Here is a 19,875-nt window from a genome sequence, read left to right as displayed (position 1 = left end):
CTTCAAAATATTTCAAATTTTACCGAAACAAAAAAAATAAAAAACAAAAACACAAACAAACTGGGTTCCGTGTGTTACATTTTTATTTCTGTACTATTTACAAAGTTTTGGTCACTCCTTCTGGCGATCAATCTCTCAAGTATCCTGCCAATGACCCCAAAATCTGCTTCGTACCTGCAGGCTAAGTCACTAGTCGTATACACAGGTATCGTTCCTGTACCCAGGTACTTCACTGCTGTACCCCACACAGACATAGAGAGAAGGGGGAAGAGCAGATGTAACAGAGATTTCAAACTAGGTCCCTCTCCCCGTATCTGTTGCTTCAAAACGTCCACAGATTCTAGATGGAATTCCATTGATGTATCATCTTTTGACTTATCCCTTTGATAAGTGTCGATCCTGTATCGTCTCGCCTATCCATTCTTGTACCGAGACTTGACGAGAGCTTTGCTGAAAAATAAAGATGTCAATTGTTATTTATTAGGCAAAAACTATTTACTAATGCACGCAAACTTACGTTGGGATTTTCCTTCAATGCTTCCTGAGAAGTAATTGGAAACATTAATAAGCAATGCTCTCTTACGTATTCATCATTCTACAAAATAGCATGATTTTTATAGCATTATCCATATTATTAGGCTTTATGCATCATACTACTCTGTCGAAGTAACAGCCGGACTTACAGTAAGAGTAAATGCAATAGTTGGAGTGTGTGAGAGCGTGAGTGTGTGAGAGAGAGTGTGTGTATGTTTAAAATATGGTCTTCATCACAAAATGATGCTTCATGAAGCTCGTCACTCTCTCTCCACATACAAGAAAAACTAATTGAACAAGCCAGTGCTTTACTTTTGTCTGATGAACCTTCCGATTCCTTCGCGAATTAGCTGAGAGCCATAGTTGAAAGGGTGACGTCCCTTTTTGTTCCTTGCGTCTACATAAGCTCCCTTGCGAATTAGCATACAGCCAATGACAATACGCAGTTGACACTCACTCTGTGAAATAAATATTGATAATGAAAAATATACAGCAAATTAATAATGATATCACTCTAGTTGTTAAATATTTCATACAATTAATTTATATTCACGCAATTATCGTCCAGACAAGTCTAAAAATGCAGGCCGTTCTAACGAAACTAAAATTTGAGAACATGCTGATGGTTACGAAAAAGGAAAAAAAGTTCCACTGGAGGAAGACAAACCTCGTCGTCTTTGTTGATTCTGCCACCAATCGCTAGATGTAGAGGTGTGTCGCCGCTACTGTCTTGGGCATTGACATCAGCTCCTACAAAAAGACTGTTTAAAATGTACAAGAGGACATGAGCAGAGATGATGATGATGATGATGATGATGATGATGATGATGATGATGATGATGATGGCGACTGCTAATTTGACAGTAACTCTGTAACCTTAGTCTATAACTCTATGTAGTATATTTATCAATGTTTGTTAAGTTTTACTATGGTCATACCCAATTCAAGCAACGCCTCAACAGTTTGGAGTTTGGCCATGTGGCAGGCAATATGAAGAGGACAGTTGTACATCATTCCGCTGGCATGTAAGTTGACGTTGGCGCCACCCTGCCACCATGTTATGCAGTCCATCAATGTGATCATCAGTTTCTTTACAAGCTATTTGGTAGTAATTATTTTCTGACGTTTTTTCTCTTACAAAAAATAAATAGAAAATGAATTTCAGAGTGAAGAAATGGAGAGATAAAAGTCCGAGATTTGTGTGATTTATTGTCTGTTGATTGTCTACAAATAATTTTGTTTCTAGGATTACAAAAATCTTTCTGGGTATTCTATCTATGCGTATGTCCAGCTGTGTAAGTGTAGTAGTTTCTTGATTATATATGCCACAGTTACTAAACACCTTTCCAAGGGTAAACAAGGTGCTAGTGCATCTCATGTTCATGTCAACAAAGACGTTAGTGTAACTCACGTTGAATGACAACAAGGACAACAAGGATGTTAGTGTAACTCACGTTGATGACAAGAAGGACAACAAGGATGTTAGTGTAACTCACGTTGATGACAACAAGGACAACAAGGATGTTAGTGTAACTCACGTTGATGACAACAAGGACAACAAGGATGTTAGTGTAACTCACGTTGATGACAAGGAGACGCACACACTCTGTCTGATCTGACATGGCGGCTAGGTGAAGGGCAGTTGAAACTCCGTGGTAGAAGTCGTTGACCCCACTTTTGTCGATGGCAAGCATCTTCTCTACTTCACTGTCAGCAAACAAAGAGTGTAGTAGCATAGTTCTCTAGCGCCTATTTATCCACACGGCTATCCACATTCACAGTCAACTAATGGACAGGAAAAACACAGGAATGCTGTTTCTTGCTCCAATTCTGCAGTATCCTGCTGGTACATTAGTTTAATGTCATGCTCGTCTCTCTTTGTTTATATATCAAACCACAATATGAATGCGTACAAACTTGTAGTACTTGTGAGGGTGACTATACTGTCAGCGTGAACAATTACTAAGATAGAACTACAACTGGAGGCAGACATTTCATGTTCTTGCATAGCGTGTGTTGACCTTTTATGTCATGCTCTAATGTGACCGATGGTCAACATAACCATTTCGGGGAAAAAAATCAGTAAACCTATTTAGTATTTTTCAATGTATTTGTATTATAAATGTTAGAGAAAGTATTTTGAGTCCTACATATTTCTCTTTCTGGATCTTAAATATTACTGTTGTTAAGGTAACAAATATTGGTTCCTAAGGTTACAGATATTTCTTTTGTCTTTTCTTGAGATCCTATATGTGAAATTACCGAGCGTATCCCTCTTGACATGCGAGCTGCAGTGCGCTGAAGCCTCTGTTGTTTTTGGTTCTCACATCGATGCCAGACATGGACAGGAATGCCTCCATTGCTCGGTGTGATCCTCGCTGGACGGCAATGAGTAATGGAGTGTCCATGTCTTTATCCTGGTTTTAATATTAAAAAAAAGCCTTCTCTTGAAATTAGTTCCGTAAAATACACTTGTCATTTCTATAAGCTTTAGAATAGTTTTTTAGAGGAGACAGCATTTGTCAATATATAAATATTTCAACTGACATATTAGTGACACAACCTGAACATCGTGACTCCAACACAGTTTCCAACCTTTGCATTTATGTCAGCTCCTTGGGCTACGAGAAGTCCGATGACTGTGGCCATGTCATAATATGCGGCTAAATGCACATAGGAGCTCTTGTTGTTGTCAACATAACTGAGGTGCGCACCTCGATGTATCAGTAAACAGGCGATTTCGTCGCGCTTCCTGAAGCAAGTGACATCAAAGCGCAGCCATGAAATCACTACATCTAATATGTCTTATAAGCTACCACAATAACGAGAACTAGAACAAATAAAATATCTCCTGTTAGTATCGTCTGTATTAATATCTACTTAGAACTCAATCCTACTACGGAAATGACAAATTTATTTACAAATGTTTTGAAGAGTTCTGTATTTTAAACTTTCTCCTTACGACTCTATCGCCGCTCCCAGGGCTGTTTTGTTTGGAGGAATGGACGTGTTGATGTCAGCCCCCAGGTCGAGGAGGAGCTCTACGACTTCCAGAGAGTGTCGTGTTGATGCCAGCATGATGGGGGTGAGCCGCTGGTGGCGCGAGGCAAGCTGGGAACGAGAAAACAACGCAAAGCAACTCACAACCTGACGCAGGTATCGAGGTGGACGTGTATAAATGATTGGTGGGAGCCAGATAAGAACATCTGTATGGAAGAGGATGGTAATAACAAAGCTTGACAAAGCCGACATAAGACCAAACATTGAGGTAATTCAGTGCCATAACCAGTCTGATCCACCTATTCATCAAAATGTATTAGAAAGTAGTTCTTCAAGTCACTGAACCAAATCCTGTACGTTCATCAATATGTAAACAATTAATTCCAAGTCAACACATGTTGCTGTTAATGGAGGAGACTGTAAAAAAGAATTCAGATTATTTAAACCGAGAATTTTGAAAGCTCACCAAGGACTTGTTTTTGCGACAAAGTCTTGCCACAGTTTCACCATCTCCCACATAAATGGCATCGAAAAGACGACGCACCACCGGATCCTCCTGGTCAATATATGACATGGAACTCTGCCCAAGAACCATCTCCCTCATTTTTAGAAATAGGGCTTTATTCTGTTCTTCTGCACAAATAATGTATAAGTTATAAGAATGTCAAGATAGAGCACGCTTTGCAACAATTAAACATGATTAGTACTTTCATATGTGGATTTTTATTGTAAGTAAAAATTGCATCGCACATCTCTAAAGATATCGAGACTAGACTGGGACATGTAAATCGTGAAACGATATCTAATGAACGTTTGAATAAATCCTGTGGTCGTGTGTAAGATATGTAGGAGGTTCTGAGTTATTTGTGGGACTTTCTTCCAGTTCATAAAAATAAGGAAAATACCGTTTTGGAGATCATCGGTACCGATAAAAGTTTATTAGATGATTTATCTGTAGCCTAAGGATCTTGCGACCTCGGTAACACCAAGGCTTTTACCCCATTGTTAATTAAGGAAATGAAGATCATAAAAAAATATGAGACAATTTTTGGGTATTAACATCCACAAGTTAAGTTTAGTTACAGAAATAAAAAGTGTGTAGACAAGAAGACGCTTTGGTGCTTACGAACGGCACTATCCTTGACCTCGGAGGTACTGGGTGAAGTCCTGTGTACGATCTGCTTGCTGACAACCAGTGAGTCTGTTTGTGCATCAGGTTCAGGTATACAACAGGCAGGCGAGTACAGGAAGGCCGATCTTCCAAAGATGACCAGAGCATCACCATCGCTGTCCACCTTTGCCACCCGGCCAACCTTGCCTAGCGTCTAGCCACACACACACAAAACACAAACACACATAATAGTGGGGTGCAAAACTCGTTCAATGTTTATGGGAATGATATTTAAAAAAAAATATTTGTTGTCAGTCAGACAATTGTCAATGAAAAAATCACAACGATTGCAGAAACATATTTCTTTGCTTTACCATTTACTAAACTTAATTGCAATAATAATAAACTTCTTATTGCATAGTTCTGGTTTTCGTTTATAACGATAATGACATTGTCTTTAACTGTTCTAATAGTTATTCTTCAAACAATTTATCTATCTAACCTACAAGAGATTTAGCTGTATGAATTATCTAAACTTTGTTTGATCTCGATATTCTTACCAATGTCATCTCATCTTTCCAGCCAACCCGGTGATTGAGATTTTTCACCTGGTCCTTTTCAGACCTGATGCGAACAATATCCCCTTGTTTCACCTGGCTTACCTGTAAAAGCAAAGGAAACTGCACAAGAAATCTGGCAAAGGGAAACAGGCAAACGCACCCAAACTAGAGAAATATTTCCACACAAAGAAATGTGCATCACAAAGTTTTGGCTACCTTGACAAGTGAGGTGAGTCTTCTGAATGAGTGATGCAATAACTTTTAAATCATTTAGTTATTGTTTTTATTTAAATATTGTATATTTATTGTTTTCCTTATTTTTGCTTGTACCTTAATGAGTGCTTCTGGACTGAAAGGATACTGTCCCAAGGACTTAAAATCGACCTGTACTGAACCTTCTGTGGATTTCATCACAACTCGTCCAGTCATGCCAATAGCCTGAAAACAAAATATTTATCAACCTGATGTCTTTTAAAACAAAGATGTATAGTGTTAAACGTTCAAATCCTCATATTAAAAAACACGTTTAGGTCTTTCGGGAAAAGAAGAAATCTTCATGTATACATTACAAATCAATCTACATACAAGAGAAAAAGTTAAAGGCAATAAAACAAAAACTTTTGAAAAAAAACAGATGAACAATCAGATCGAATGTGCAATATACACAGTGTTTAGTTGATTTAAACCTTCGTGTTTTTATAAATTTTCCTTTCACATACAATGCAAATCACAATAATTTAACCAAACCCCAGTAATTTTCCCACCTTTCTTTCTCACTATTCGGATGACACACCAATTAATCGAGAAGACAATAGTAATGGCCTACTTGTTTCATCTCTTTAGTGCAGCCCCCGTGTGCTTTCTGCAGTTCTTCTAACCTGCTTTCTCCCACTTTGATTGCAACACTGTCACCAACATCCACCTCCAGTTGTCTTTCTTTATCGTCTGTTTCTTTCTCTTCTTCATCGCTGCTACACTCCATTATTTCGATTTTTCCCACGATCCTTTGCGAGGTCAAATGAAAGATTGATGGGTTGTACAAATTCTTGTGATGTTGTGTCACATTCTAGGCCAGTAGCCTCCCTATCAAAGAGACCCTCTGCAAATTTCCCCTTGTCCTCCATTGATTGCTGAATGTTTGTCTCTCGTGAGGTGACAACAGATCATGTGTGACCTCAGTGTCACAGTTTCTCATCAGGTTGTAGTCGCTTGTGTCATAAGTCTTGTCCAGCCACATGCTTGATTCGAGTGAGAGTTCTCCATCGTTAGTATCTTTTGCGTGTTTGAAGGGAAAGAGTGAACCCTTTTCCAGAAGCAAGTCTTGTTCTGCGTCACGGTCTGCTGACAAAAGATCCGAAGATCCATCAACTTTGACCCCTGTATCATCATGTGAGCTGCTTGGCACCATGGCAGGTCTGGTGGACGGTGCGTTATGACTGTTTGCAGCTTCCTGAGTACCATCATCTTCAGAGAACAGCTCTGACTCACAGGGCTTTGGGTGACTTTCCAGGAGTAGTGACATCCTTACATCTAAAAACATCGGAAATCTTTAACTGAAATAAACTAGAGATTAAGTAAAGCTTTACCAGGTCATATGACGCTAGGATTTGACTTGAAGAAATATGCCAAACAAACATAATAAAATAAAGAGCATTACAATTATAACTATATCGGTATGAAAAAAATAACAATTACAGTAATTTAATCACTGAATTAAATACATTCCAGTCAAATCAAATTCAAAGCCAGCTATCACATTTGTTGATATATGACTTTGGTCATTTGCCGTTAAAATAATCTTACCAAGCAAAGGTAGATGATCTCTATAATAGTTTGTCCCAGTCGCTGTCTCAACACAAATTATTTCATCCAAACAGCAGGTCTCGACAGTGTCATCAGACCATCGAACACGGAGCATGTTCCGACATTTGTATGGGACTCCAGTCTCGTAACCTTCGACCTCACCCTTTGATCCGTAAACCTCCTCATTGTTGTACCTTGTGACCTTTCTGACCTTTGCTCCAGGGAAAATGCCGACTGCTTGCACTTTGAGGCTGCTTTTTCGAGCGTTCACAACTGTTCTGTAAATTAAACGTTAAAAATATTGTTTTTGTGTGTCTCTTTCTAAAATATTTTCCAGAATTTAGTTACAGTTAACTTGTAGAATTAAGACAATTTCATTTGCATACATGTAACCTTCTGTGTATTAGTGTGTTTGTGTTTATGTGTTTGTGATTTCATGTGTTCATCCGCAAAAATATATTAGGCAAGCGAGAATCCCTAATAGAAAAGAAGAACAGTTTCCATCAAGAGAGGTTAATGAAAACGCACCCGCTGCTGCCCGGTGTGTCTACACGAAGGAACTCATGGTCGACATCGTGCTTGTCTTCACAGTAACACTGTGTACACAGACAACAGTCGTCACAGTGCCGACATCTCCACAGCGTCCCGCACACGTCCTTCTCGCCACACACGGCGCAGGTCTCTCCCAGGTGTCGCACACCTATCAGGACAGTGCATTTCTTCAAAAAATAACGGAAACAGAGCAACAAATACTGACTGTATCAACCAAAATCTGAGGATTATAAGTGCGAAGGATGTTAAATGTGTGTTAAATGTCTGTATGGGTATGTGAGCAAAGACAAATTTCTGTCCTCCTGGGCAGACAATAAAGTCTGTTTTGATTTGATTTGATTTTGATTTGGTTACAGGGACTGCAGCCACTACTCACCCACAGGCGCTGTGTCGAAGATCCTGAGGTCGAGTTTGCCGTCACGCCCTGCTCTGCACGTGCTCTCTACACCTGTGTCCCACAGCACGCGCACCGAATGTTCCTCCAGCACCTGCATCACCGTCCCCACAGGTGTCTTCTCTCCGTCACTGTCCTCCCCATCCCAGTCAGGGCCCCGCACCACGCGCATGCCCACAATAGTCGTCATGGTAACAACTGCGGCAATCTACAGGTCATTATAAATAAATTAAAAGGTTACAGGAACCTTTAGTTGCTATAGACACTGTTAATTATATAATTTACGTCGTGTGCTAATCATTTTTCTAACGCTTCCGGTTATTTTCCGTTTCAGTTTCTGTCCATTATGAAGTGGTAGCTGTAGAGATAAAAATAACATGTGCTAAATATAGCAAATCGGATTTTCCCTACTTGAAAAAGGGTTCAACTACAACAAGGACTCTAAATACGTCGTTACAATCGTTAGACAAGTCAAACCTAAAGATTAGTAGTTTAATTGTGTCGAATCTATTCTCGAACCAAATCGATGAAGTGGCATGTCAAGGGTTATGGTTCATTTCCGGTCGTCCTTCCTGATGATTTACAGTAAACTGTCAGAAATAAACATCACAAATCTTCTCCAAAGCATGGGAATCAAAAATCTGTTCTGCTTTATCATTACAAATTGTATCAGCAAAAACACTATACTTGTTTTCTTCTCTTCCTTTGCCTATAAATAGGCATGATTTAGATGATTTATCTCCCATTATTAAAGTAGGACCTCAGCAGTTCAATCTTTCCCTTTTATACATATGAGCCTTACCTTACTGCTGATGTATCCTGTATCTTGAGGGGCAGTGGTGTGTAAGTCAGGGACTTCCTCCTAAAAGTGAGGGCTGAATATTATGCAGCTAATAAGGATAAAAGGACCTCCCAGCAGTCACGTGAGCCAAGATGAGTAGCCGCCTTCGAAATCGGGAATTTCTGTAGGATCCTAAGGGACATAACTTCTTTAAAAGCTCGTAATCTGTTGTGTTTAAAGATTTCTTTCTCTCGTCCAAACTTTTACTGCTTAAATATGTTAAATGTTCCTTTGGAGAAGAAGCGTACCCTCCATCCAGTGTGTGGGGAAAGTGGAGAACTTGAAAGTACTTCTAGCTTCTGTGTTCCACGTTAGTAGCACAGCTTTCTGGCAGTGTCATCAGTCCCGTGTGTAAATGTTGTGTACCTGACAACCAGCAAACAATTGTCGACCTGCACATTGCTGATAATGTTTGCTGGCTTGTTGCCAATACAGTCATCTGCTTGCTGTTTTGATAATGGGATCTTAACAGGCAAAACTAAAAACAGTGAACAAAAAACAGGTGCATGAGGGGAATGTACACTGGCCTGAATTTCAGACTGTGATATAATTTTACACGTGTCACAAGGCATGTAACAGTTTATTATATTGTGTGTAGACTGCGTGGGTAGTCTAGTGTATGCAGAAAATCTTAAGAGCTACACAGAATATAAAAGTATACCGAAGAATATCCTTGTAACTGGAGGAAATTGCGGTGCATTAATTTCTTTGGAAGCATCTGTCAAGAAGAGACATTCATTAAGTGTTAAATGTGATAGTTATACAGTGTGAATGTATTTTGGAGTAGACAAATGATAAACTATCTGGTAGAGTTATAAGTGTGTGTGAGCGGGTTCATGAAATTTATAAATACATACTGTGTTGTGATTATCTTTTGAAGGCGTGAAAGAAATAAGGAGATTACTAAATCTGACTGATGTGTTCTGTTGAAGTACACATACTATGTGTTGTTGTTCATTAACCGTATTCCTCTCGTAAATAAGTTTTAATTATTTATATACAGGCTGTAGCGGCCCTATGCTGAAGGAATGAACTATAACCTGTGGGCTCGTCAAGCGTCAGGTCAACAAGGCAGAAATGCAAAAAGGTACAACAATACACTTTTTACTTTTATATTTTGTCACCACAGAAAAGCTTGCAAAATAATGCCTGTCTGTATGAGCATAAGATATCTGAACAAGCGAAAAAGAAAAGTGATTTGTTACAAATAATTTCTACACATTGTCATTGATGGCGACATAAGCATTGTTGGAAAAACAAGATCTTAAATCTTAGGAGCAACATTAAGCTTAAACAGCGGGTCCTGGCAATGATATTCCGTGATTTCTTGTCAAACAATATTTTATGACTGTCTTCGCTACAACTAAACGTAAAATGTCAAGTCTTGTCCATTCTAAAAATGAAATAACAGAAACTGTGTCTTATCTTCATAAGCAGATATTTTGGATGAAACATTGTTACAAACGAAAAGGTTTGGAAAGAATTTCATCACCAAAACCGCTGTTGATATGTTAATGACAACGATGACAATGACAGCGATCGACTTTATTTGCCTCAGTGAGCAATTTAAACAGGGGAAGGTGCTCTAGTTACACTAAGTTAAATAAAGTAGAACAAGTTCAGTGCAAGGTGCAGTGTATAGATGTACTTCAGCACGTGAAAGGAACGCAAATTATATATATATACTATAAGACAAACAACAAGCTTGCATCAAGAATAATCATGTGTGCATCTACAACATCACACACACCACTGACACTTCATCTGAGGTTGAGCAGCTGGACCTCAGATGACACAAAACGATTTCAGGTATCTGCGAATTGTGCGAATTACCCGGCATAATAAAACAAGTATACTAAAAACCAGCAAAATTATTGAGATTGATCATGGTGAAAAAATTTGGAAGTGAAAGAGAAAGAAGAATATGTAGAAATAAAACTCATTTTCGAAAGAGCTGCATAGCATATGAGATTGTATCGAAAAATATGTAGCAGTATTATTCTTCTGAATTTAAAAGAAAAACGTTCTTCAGACTATACCACAGTGAGTGTAGCTCTTCGTTTACCCGTACATCCTCCTATAAAAACACACCACATACATGTGGCTAATACCATGACAACCACATGTCCACATTGTGCCTGTAGGTCTTGAGATAACTCCGGCTTGGCTTGTCCTTCTGACGCAGCACACTGTAGGTGTTATGTGCTCTTGGCTATCCGTTCTGATTCCATTCTTGATGAGATTTGACAAGGCTTTTGCTAAAACATGACGGATTTGGATTTAATTTTATTAGCAAAAAAATTAATGAACCATGTAGATTAAAAACAGTAATTGATTAGCTATTTTTGAAACTTTTATCTGCGATTGCAACGCCTGTGTGTTTATGAATATACGTGTGAGGAAAGAAACACTACGACCAGTGGAGTGTAAGAATAAGTTGTTTACTTTTTTGTGATGAACCGTCTGACTTCTTCTCGAATTGGCGGGGCACCATAGTCAAAAGGGTGGCACCCCTTCCAGTTCATGGTGTCGACATAGGCTCCCTTGCTAATTAGCATGCAAGCAATGGCGACTCGAATTTGACATTCAATGGTACCAGCCTCGCTCTGTTAAATAACAATAAAATGAAAATAGAAAGATGCAGCCAAACCATTAGGTAATGCCTTAGTTAGTTGACAATATTCAGATGACCAAGCTGTAAAGATGTTTTACTGAAAGAGTTCATAATTAAGAATTTAAAGAGTTCTGGCATTGGTCGCGACGGATTATTACCTGCGCATCATGTTTCATATCACCACCAATGGCTAGATGTAAAGGTGTGTCTCCTTGTCTGTCTTGTACATTAACATTAGCTCCTGTAAAAGTACATAATGAGGACTATATCATTACAGCACGGAAAGTACTAAATATTAGAGCTAAAAAACAAACAAACAACAAAAAGCAAACTAAACAGATTTTTCAATCTCAATGCATTATTTCAGAATTACTGGATTCCAAGAGCAACATCAAAAGACCTTGCTGCTGAGAACATAATATTATGGACTTACTGACCTTTGAGAAGTCTTTATGATCAACCAGTCGGCTTTATACATGTTGTACTTAGTTTCAGTCTTACTTTCAACAGCCGGCTGATGCTGTTGCTCATATTGTTAGATAGGTAGTTCAACATGTATGTTTAACCAATAACTGACATACAAATTAAAGTCGTCATAACACGATTTAAAAACAAAGTTTAAAATAAAATTTTATCTGATAAGTATTGCCTTATTTTTCAGCTGTTCTAAAATTTACTACCAGTGCTAGGATATCATCCTAAGCTCTAACAAACAAACAAATTCAGATTGAGTGATCTAGGCCTCACATTACTATTTAGGATCATGCCATCATCGGCAGATGATTAAGGCGATGACAATCCATCGGATTGTAAAGGTCAGGGCACACTCACCGAGTTGAAGTAAAACCTCGGCGGCACTGTAACTGGCCTTACAGCAGGCGATGTGTAGCGGGGTCCGCCGCATTCCTCGGGCGTCTTGAAGATTGATGTTGGCACCACCCTGTCATCATTCATTAAACACATCATGGCCATCTACGCTTCTCTGGTGTAGTCACTCTATCTTCATTTTACGTCTTTTGATAGAAAGATATAAGAAAGATAATAGGAAGAAACTGAAAAAAGTAAATCAAAACATTGAAGCCTTCATTTGTGTGTGTGTTCGTGCCCGCTGATGTCCAAAGTCATGTCTATGAATGTTTTACTTTAAGAACATTTACACACATGAGCTGTTGAGGCTAGGTTAAATTCTAAACTACTATTTCGACTTTAATAATAATAAATACCATTGCAACTCACTTTGACAACCAGCAGCCGCACAGACTCCGCCTGATCTTTGTTGGCGGCCAGATGGAGAGCAGTTACATTTCCTCTGTAGAAGTCGTTTACTCCACTTTTGTCAATTGCGAGCATCTTCTCCAGTTCTCTTTAACAGCATATGAAAGAAATACACTGACTTGTACTTTGTTCTTATCACCATTCTAGCGTTTAAACTATCATTAAAGCACATAATTTGTGCGTGTTTAATTGTTTTTTTTTTTCTTCTTTCGAACTGCTAATTTTATTATCACTCCGATCAGTGGTCTAGTTTGACTAATCTTCAAAGGACTACAAATATCTTTATGGGTTTCTGTAAAGATAAAGTCTGTGATGACCGTTGCTTGGTTGTCAATAGAGACATTAGAAAATATAACCTTAGTCTTGTAATGTCGCAGATTACCTGTCATATCCCATTTGACTGGCAAGCTGCAATGCGCTGAAGCCTCTGTTGTTTTTGGCTGAGACATCAATGCCAGACAGAGACAGGAGAGCATCCATTGCCCGGTGAGCCCCTCTCTGTACAGCCACGAGTAATGGAGTGTCCATGTCTTTCTCCTGGCATGAAAGTAGTTTACATCAAGTCTATCCAGAAGCCAAAGAAAGACGGTGTTTCTATGATATTATATTTATTAAATTATCATTAATATTGTTAAAATTCCAGAGTCATCTTCTGTACTTTTGCTACAGACTAAAGTTCCATTTTTCCTGAAGAAATTATTGAAAAGAGACATATGCAATAAAATGAAAAGAAATTAAGATTACTTACTTTGTCAACAATAAGGAAACGACTGATTGACCCAAAATTATTTTTCCCATGACGAATTAACTTTTTTTGCCCCCTTTTTTATCCTTCTCACCCAGCCTTCTTTCTCTCTGAGAAATCTCTTGCCTTCTACTTTCGCTGTTAAATCTTTCTTTCTCTTTTCTGTTTCCTTTTTCGTTTGTCCTCTCTCCTGCGATTTTTCTACACCTTATTTTGTTGGGAGGTGTCTCTCTGCTAATTTGTATGGGAATGTGACCAAATGCTCTCATGCATGTAATAAAATTCTTTTGACAGTTATATATTTTGTCGAACAATAAACACAGTGATTAACATTTAGGCAATAATAGATAAAAATCCAGGCCTTTAGTGTTTTTCATATTAAAACAGTTAAGAGTCAATAAAAGCAGAAATCAACCTTTGCATTTATATCCAGTCCATAAGCTGCCAGAGTTTTGATGACCATTGGCAGGTCCTGGTAAGCTGCTCTGTGTAGGAAGGACAACTTTCTGTGGTCAAGGTAAGTTAGGTCTGCACCTCGGTCAATCAGCAAACTACAGATGTCCTCTCGTCTCCTGTAACAGAAGCCATTCAACCACAATATCGCTGAATCGTTTTACACAAGCCCTTGTCCTTTGAAGATGGTTTGTATCTCCGATTGGCCTAATTTGGGGATCAAGGAGACATAATCCTGTGCCCCTAAGTAAATGATGTAACTTGACTAATGTAACATTTTACCAGCGTTTTAGAAGTTTAAATAAATGTTAGCAAAATAATTCTTTTAGCCAAGTTGACAATTCAATAGTCAATGTAAAGAGATACGTGACACGTTTGTTAAAATGACAAGTTAGAAATTTTAGCAGATGTAGTCTCTTAAAATTATACACGAAGAAACTACTATCGTGACCGCATCTGCTTTCTATTATTTCCATAATACATGTTTAGTTATTAAATCTACTCAGTACTAATATTTTTGTGTTTGCTCCAACGTACGCCTCCATGGCTGCCCCGAGGGCTGTCTTGCTCGGGGCAACGACTGCGTTGATGTCAGCGCCGAGGTCAAGGAGCAGCTCCACGACCTCCAGTGAATAGCGTGTGGACGCCAGCATGAGTGGAGTGAGCTGCTGATGGCAGGAGGCAAGCTGGAGACAAGGTGACAGTCAAAATACTCAGCCTCTGGTCTGTTCATCATTAGCCTCAATGAAGTTAGCCTACCGTATATTTTTTTCAAAATATTAAAGATTTATGTTCATTTATAAGTTTTTTTTTACACACAGTTTGATTAGTCCCTTCATTAATTTTACTCTTACTTAAAGAAAGATTACATCCAGGTGGACCTATTTTATTGGTTCACACCACATACAATAAGATCATGATACATAACGGCACATTACTAGGGCCCACCACTAAAAATTTGCTCAAACCCACATGTTTCTCTCTTTTCTCTTGGTTCACAACAAGAGAATGTCAGAAAGATAACAGTGTATTTGAAAGATAGAATAACTTCTTCTCAAACTTTTCAAAGCTTACCAGGGAGGAATTTCTACCACAAAGTCTTGCCACCGTTTCGATGTCTCCCTTGTAAATAGCACGAAAAAGATCATGCACTTGATCATCCTGTTCAATAAATGACATCGAACTTTGCCTCAGAACCATTTCCCTCATTTTTAGAAACATGGCTTTATTCTTCTCTTCTGCACACAGAGACAAACCTTCATCAGGCAATGCACTTAGAATAGATAGACTTCGTGTTTGTGTTTTCTGTAATTGTCTGACTGCATGGCACATGTCTGCACTACTTTAACTTGATGTTTAGGAAGTTAATTCTGTGCAGGTTTCGTTCCCTGCAGTGTCATCAATACGAAAATTATCAATAACAAAATGTAGACCAGTATGACCTCTGCAAACTTTGACTAGAGCGACCAATAGAATGTCGTGTGTACAGCAATTTGAGCAGTAACATTTATATACCATTGTGAACTTTCTTTTTTTCAATTCAAATTTTCTTAGTTTCATTGCATATCTTTGGGGCAGGTTACAGGAACGAGAGTGTGATGAAGGCAATAGGTGCTCATTAAATGCTTACGAACAGAGTTATCCTTGACATCGGAAGTACTTGATGTGACCCTGTCTGTGATGCTCTTGCCGGGTATAACTACAGAGTCTGTGTGCTCAGTGGGTGCAGGAAGGCAGCAGGCAGGGGAGTACAAGAAGGCCGATCGTCCGAAGATAACCAACAAATCACCATCGCTGTCCACCTTGGCCACTCGGCCAACTTTACCCAGCGTCTTCACATGCACAAAAACATTCCATGCACACTCATTCATTTATACATACACAACTGTTATACTAAACAACAAGCAACGGAATATTTCAGGTGGTCCAGCTGTCCAGGAGTGTGTTATTCTGTTCTTAAATGTGAAAATTTCTTTAGTACTGTTTCTGTTTGATTGGTCATTTCGCCCTAGCTAATATTTCCCTTCTTTTAGTAATATTGTTTTCCCAACACCCAGTCTAGAGAGGAACTTTAAAACTGAAGCTGTACGAAATCTTTTGAGTTCACCGTTCTTACCAATGTCATTTCATCTTTCCAGCCCACCCGCCGGTTGAGATTTTTCACCTGGTCCTTGTCCGGTCTGATGCGTACAGCTTCGCCTTGTTTCGCTTGGCTTACCTGAGCAGCACGTTATACTGTATGAAGAGCATGAAAGTGAAGACACAGTCTACACAGAGACAGACTAAAGAAATATGTTATCAACTCTTCATCCAGCACAATATATGTTTTAGCAAGTTTTAACACAACGGAGAGAAACATATGATCAAGAGTAATGTAACTAATATGTGGGACTTCATCACATTTTCCTTCCTATATTCCCTTCTTTTGATTTCTTTACTTCTTTCTTACCTTCACTAAAGCCTCTGGACTGAAGGGATATTGTCCCAAGGACTTAAAGTGGACAAGTATTGAGCCTTTAGTAGTCTTCGTGACAACGCTTCCAGTCATGCCAATAGCCTGGAAACAAAGCATCTCAATGATCCGAAATAATAAGCTCGACATTCTTTAGTATAGAATGAGTATTCAGGGGCTTTGGGGAACAAATCTTCATTTTTACATCACGTATTTACATAAAATTAAATGAAACATGACTGTCACAATGGAAATCAAAACTAACTTTTTAAAAAATAACAGTTTTACGCTTACGGAGATATAATACAATATTCAGTTTACCTGGCATTCAACAGTTAAAATATATTCTTTATTTCCTTTAAATTGATTCCCTTTTTACGTGCAATGGCAATAATTTAATCAAATGTTATTACTGTCAAATCAGAGCGGCAGATTAAACACAAAAATACCTACTTGTTTCATCTGTTGAGTACATCCCCCGTGTGTCTTTTGCAGTTCTTCTAACCTGCTTTCTCCCACTTTGATCGCAACACTGTCACCAACATTGACCTGCAGTTCTCTTTCCTTTTCATCCGTTTCATCTTCTTCATCGCTGTTTATTTCCAATGTGTCGTTTTTACCACAATCATTGGCAAATTCAAATTGAAGATTTGTAGGTTGTTCCGATTCTCGTGATGTTGTGTCACATTCCAGGCCAGTTGCCTCCCTATCAAAGAGACCCTCTGCAAATTTTCCCTTGTCCTCCGTCGATTGCCCAATATTTGCCCTTAGTGAGGTGACAGCATTATATGTGACCTCACTGTCACAGTTTCTCGTCAAGTTGTAGTCGCTTGTGTCATAAGTCTTGTCCAGCCACATGATAGATTCGTGTGAGGGTTGAGTGCTCCAGCAGCAGCGCCCTCCATCGTCAGTGTCTTTTGCGATTCCGACTGTAATGGCCGCAACGTTCTCCGGAAGCAAATGTCTTCCCACGTCATGAACATCAGACAAAGGGTGAATGTCAGCTGTTGACGACTCGTCGTGAGCATTGATGACTGTTCCATGTTGTACTCTGCCTGACATCTCGTCAGTACTGACAGACGGAGTGACAAATGCAATGGCATGACCATCTTCAGGAGAGAGTTCGGACTCACATCGCATTACAAGACCTTCTAGGAATGGTCGAACCGTAACATCTGAAAATATCGCACAGCTTGTAAATAAAAACAAATGCAATACATAGAGACAAAATAGAAATAGTAAATAGTACACCATAAAACGAGAGTGTAATTTATAGCGATGTCAGTCTTAAATGTTATAGTATTAACATATGAAATAGTGAAGTAATTACACAGCATCACACTTTATGGATATCTTTAATAAATGGTCATTTGACGGTTGACACCTTACCAAGCAAAGGGAGATGATCTCTATAACAGATTGGCCCAGCTGCTTCCTCTATGCAAATTATTTCACCCAAACAGCAGTTCTTAAGGATGCCATCAGACCATCGAACACGAAGCATGTTCCGACATTTGTATAGGACTCCAGTCTCGTAACCTTCAACTTCGCCCTTTGATCCGTAAACCTCCTCGTTGTTGTACCTCGTGACCTTTCTGACCTTTGCTCCAGGGAAAATGCCGACTGCTTGCATTTTGAGGCTCTTACTTCGAGAGTCTACAGTTGCTCTATAAAGTGAATATAAAAAATATCGTTTGCATTGAATACTTATTTACGATATTTTGAAGACATTGTATAACGTAAATGTTTTTAAAATTCTAAGCTGTCTATATGTGAGATTCGGTTTGTGTGTATGTGTTTGTGAGTGCATATGTGGATAGTTATTTGCAGATGTATATTAGTGCTTGTAGTTAGAAGACTAAGCCTTTATAAAGTCACAACACAGTTGTTTTAGAGTCTGTTAATTAGAAGAGGTTAATGAAAACGCACCCGCTGCTGCCCGGTGTGTCTACACGAAGGAACTCATGGTCGACATCGTGCTTGTCTTCACAGTAACACTGTGTACACAGACAACAGTCGTCACAGTCCCGACATCTCCACAGCATCCCACACACGTCCTTCTCGCCACACACGGCGCAGGTCTCTCCCAGGTGTCGCACACCTGTCGTGGCATTGAAGGTGTTTACAACTCACAGGTATTAATTGTTTATTAAACGAAATTATAACGAGTTATTCTTAGAGGTGCCATGATCTATTCTGTATCAATTTTTTTGTATAATTACATGTATCATATAAAGACCTACTGAAACGTTCGCCATATTTGACCGATTCACAGTGACCATAGGATGATTTTAATTACTGTAAAATTACCACTTACCCACAGGCGCTGTGTCGAAGATCCTGAGGTCGAGTTTGCCGTCACGCCCTGCTCTGCACGTGCTCTCTACACCTGTGTCCCACAGCACGCGCACCGAGTACTCACCCAGCACCTCCATCACCGTCCCCACGTGCGCCTCCCCTCCGTCACTGTCCTCCCCCTCCCAGTCAGGACCCCGCACCACGCGCATGCCCACAACAGTCGTCATGGTAACAGTGGCGAAAGTCTCAGGACTCAGTGTTTCAGTCTGATGCTTACTAAGAATAAGTCAACCGAGTTACATCATTTTTGGTGCTTGTAAACAAAAAAACATTGTGATTACCTTTTCAAGTTTTAATTTTCTGCCTCATTACCAGAGCTGGAAGAGCTCTAGCTCATCCGGATTATGATAATTTATTATGTTTAATCTTCTTGTTTATTTGAGTAATATTGGTTTCACTATTTGTTTACTCTTGTTCCATCTTTTCCCATTTACTCTTCGCCTTATTTTCAGTTTCTGTTTCGTTTAATGATGTCATTATTTACTAGCTGTAGTAGCAAACATGTAATTTAAAATTAGCCAGATATTGCTAATCGGGATTTCCTCACTTGCTTCAATATTCACCTAAAACAGAATCTGACAGAGCGTGGCAAGAAACATAATAGAAGGCAAAAGTGAAAATAAAAATAAAAATAAAAATCAACAACCTGTAGGACATTCATCTTGTTTTCGGTCATCTCTTGATGTGATTAGCTTCAGCATCGAATCTATTTCCGGCCAAACTAGTCACAGACATGACAAAGAGAAATAGTTCAGTTTTGGTGACAGATATACTGCGTCTGGGAAGAATAAAAACTGCTTAAAATAAAATAAAATTGCTTGATGGGATCTTTTTTATTATTACAAATTTTATTAGCATCAAATTTTTAGTGAATTTATTGTGTCTATAAATAGACATGATTAGCTGATTTGTTGTTTATCATTGTACACTGTACTATGTTTTCAACAGCTCATTCAATCTTCACATTTTCATCCATGTCAGCAGATTACCTTACAGCTGATGTGTCGAGGTATCCGGAGTCTTGAGGGGTGGTGGTGGTTAACTGTTACAAAATTTCTTCCATCCAAAGAAAGTTGACTGTTAAACATGGCCTCGTAAAGCTCAAAAGTAGGACAACTGTCCTATTGACAGGCTTGAACTAATCCCATACTCGCCTTCAAAATCGGGAATTTCTGTACTTCTC

The 19,875-nt window shown here is 38.9% G+C and overlaps 2 protein-coding genes across 5 annotated transcripts; both read right to left on the bottom strand.

Annotated features, from left to right (window-relative positions):
* Positions 1–65: 65 nt before the first annotated feature.
* On the bottom strand, positions 66–9,074 carry LOC112556290 (E3 ubiquitin-protein ligase MIB2-like). The gene is made up of 17 exons (XM_025225143.1): positions 8,757–9,074; positions 7,937–8,162; positions 7,537–7,708; positions 7,009–7,286; positions 6,032–6,735; positions 5,536–5,643; positions 5,206–5,307; positions 4,661–4,859; positions 4,001–4,167; positions 3,497–3,645; positions 3,130–3,286; positions 2,797–2,951; positions 2,115–2,241; positions 1,473–1,581; positions 1,202–1,284; positions 847–992; positions 66–450 (listed from the first exon to the last, which is right to left on the bottom strand). Exons 5-17 carry the CDS (start codon positions 6,185–6,187, stop codon positions 414–416), a joined length of 1,695 nt encoding a protein of 564 aa, XP_025080928.1. The 5' UTR covers positions 6,188–6,735; positions 7,009–7,286; positions 7,537–7,708; positions 7,937–8,162; positions 8,757–9,074; the 3' UTR covers positions 66–413.
* A 1,455-nt stretch (positions 9,075–10,529) lies between these two features.
* On the bottom strand, positions 10,530–19,854 carry LOC112556288 (E3 ubiquitin-protein ligase MIB2-like). Of its 4 annotated transcripts, none has more exons than XM_025225138.1 (18): positions 19,682–19,854; positions 19,339–19,470; positions 18,652–18,908; positions 18,264–18,435; positions 17,724–18,001; positions 16,788–17,509; positions 16,332–16,439; positions 15,999–16,100; positions 15,513–15,714; positions 14,957–15,120; positions 14,420–14,568; positions 13,845–14,001; positions 13,067–13,221; positions 12,646–12,772; positions 12,241–12,349; positions 11,568–11,650; positions 11,241–11,401; positions 10,530–11,053 (listed from the first exon to the last, which is right to left on the bottom strand). In XM_025225138.1, exons 2-18 carry the CDS (start codon positions 19,347–19,349, stop codon positions 11,008–11,010), a joined length of 3,003 nt encoding a protein of 1,000 aa, XP_025080923.1. In that variant the 5' UTR covers positions 19,350–19,470; positions 19,682–19,854; the 3' UTR covers positions 10,530–11,007. The 4 variants fall into 4 exon arrangements, with proteins under 4 accessions (XP_025080923.1, XP_025080924.1, XP_025080922.1 ...); XM_025225139.1 differs by having other exon boundaries at positions 19,339–19,398; XM_025225137.1 differs by having other exon boundaries at positions 10,531–11,053; positions 19,339–19,413.
* Between the last annotated feature and the right edge of the window lie 21 nt (positions 19,855–19,875).

The sequence above is a fragment of the Pomacea canaliculata genome, linkage group LG2 (genome assembly GCF_003073045.1).
Source record: "Pomacea canaliculata isolate SZHN2017 linkage group LG2, ASM307304v1, whole genome shotgun sequence".
Classification (NCBI taxonomy): Eukaryota; Metazoa; Mollusca; class Gastropoda; order Architaenioglossa; family Ampullariidae; genus Pomacea; species Pomacea canaliculata.
Note: the sequence above shows the minus strand (reverse complement) of the source record. Positions and strands in the feature narration are given on the sequence as shown.

Coding starts and splice junctions, on each gene's coding strand:
- LOC112556288 (XM_025225138.1), bottom strand. Junction 16,440..16,787: donor GTACTCAACAGATGAAACAA/GTAGGTATTTTT, acceptor CTTTGTTTCCAG/GCTATTGGCATGACTGGAAG. Junction 13,222..13,844: donor GACTGGATATAAATGCAAAG/GTTGATTTCTGC, acceptor CTTTCATGCCAG/GAGAAAGACATGGACACTCC.
- LOC112556290 (XM_025225143.1), bottom strand. CDS start 6,187: ATGGAGTGTAGCAGCGATGAAGAAGAGAAAGAAACAGACGATAAAGAA. Junction 2,242..2,796: donor TGTCAAGAGGGATACGCTCG/GTAATTTCACAT, acceptor GTTTGCTGACAG/TGAAGTAGAGAAGATGCTTG. Junction 451..846: donor GGAAGGTTCATCAGACAAAA/GTAAAGCACTGG, acceptor TTTATTTTTCAG/CAAAGCTCTCGTCAAGTCTC.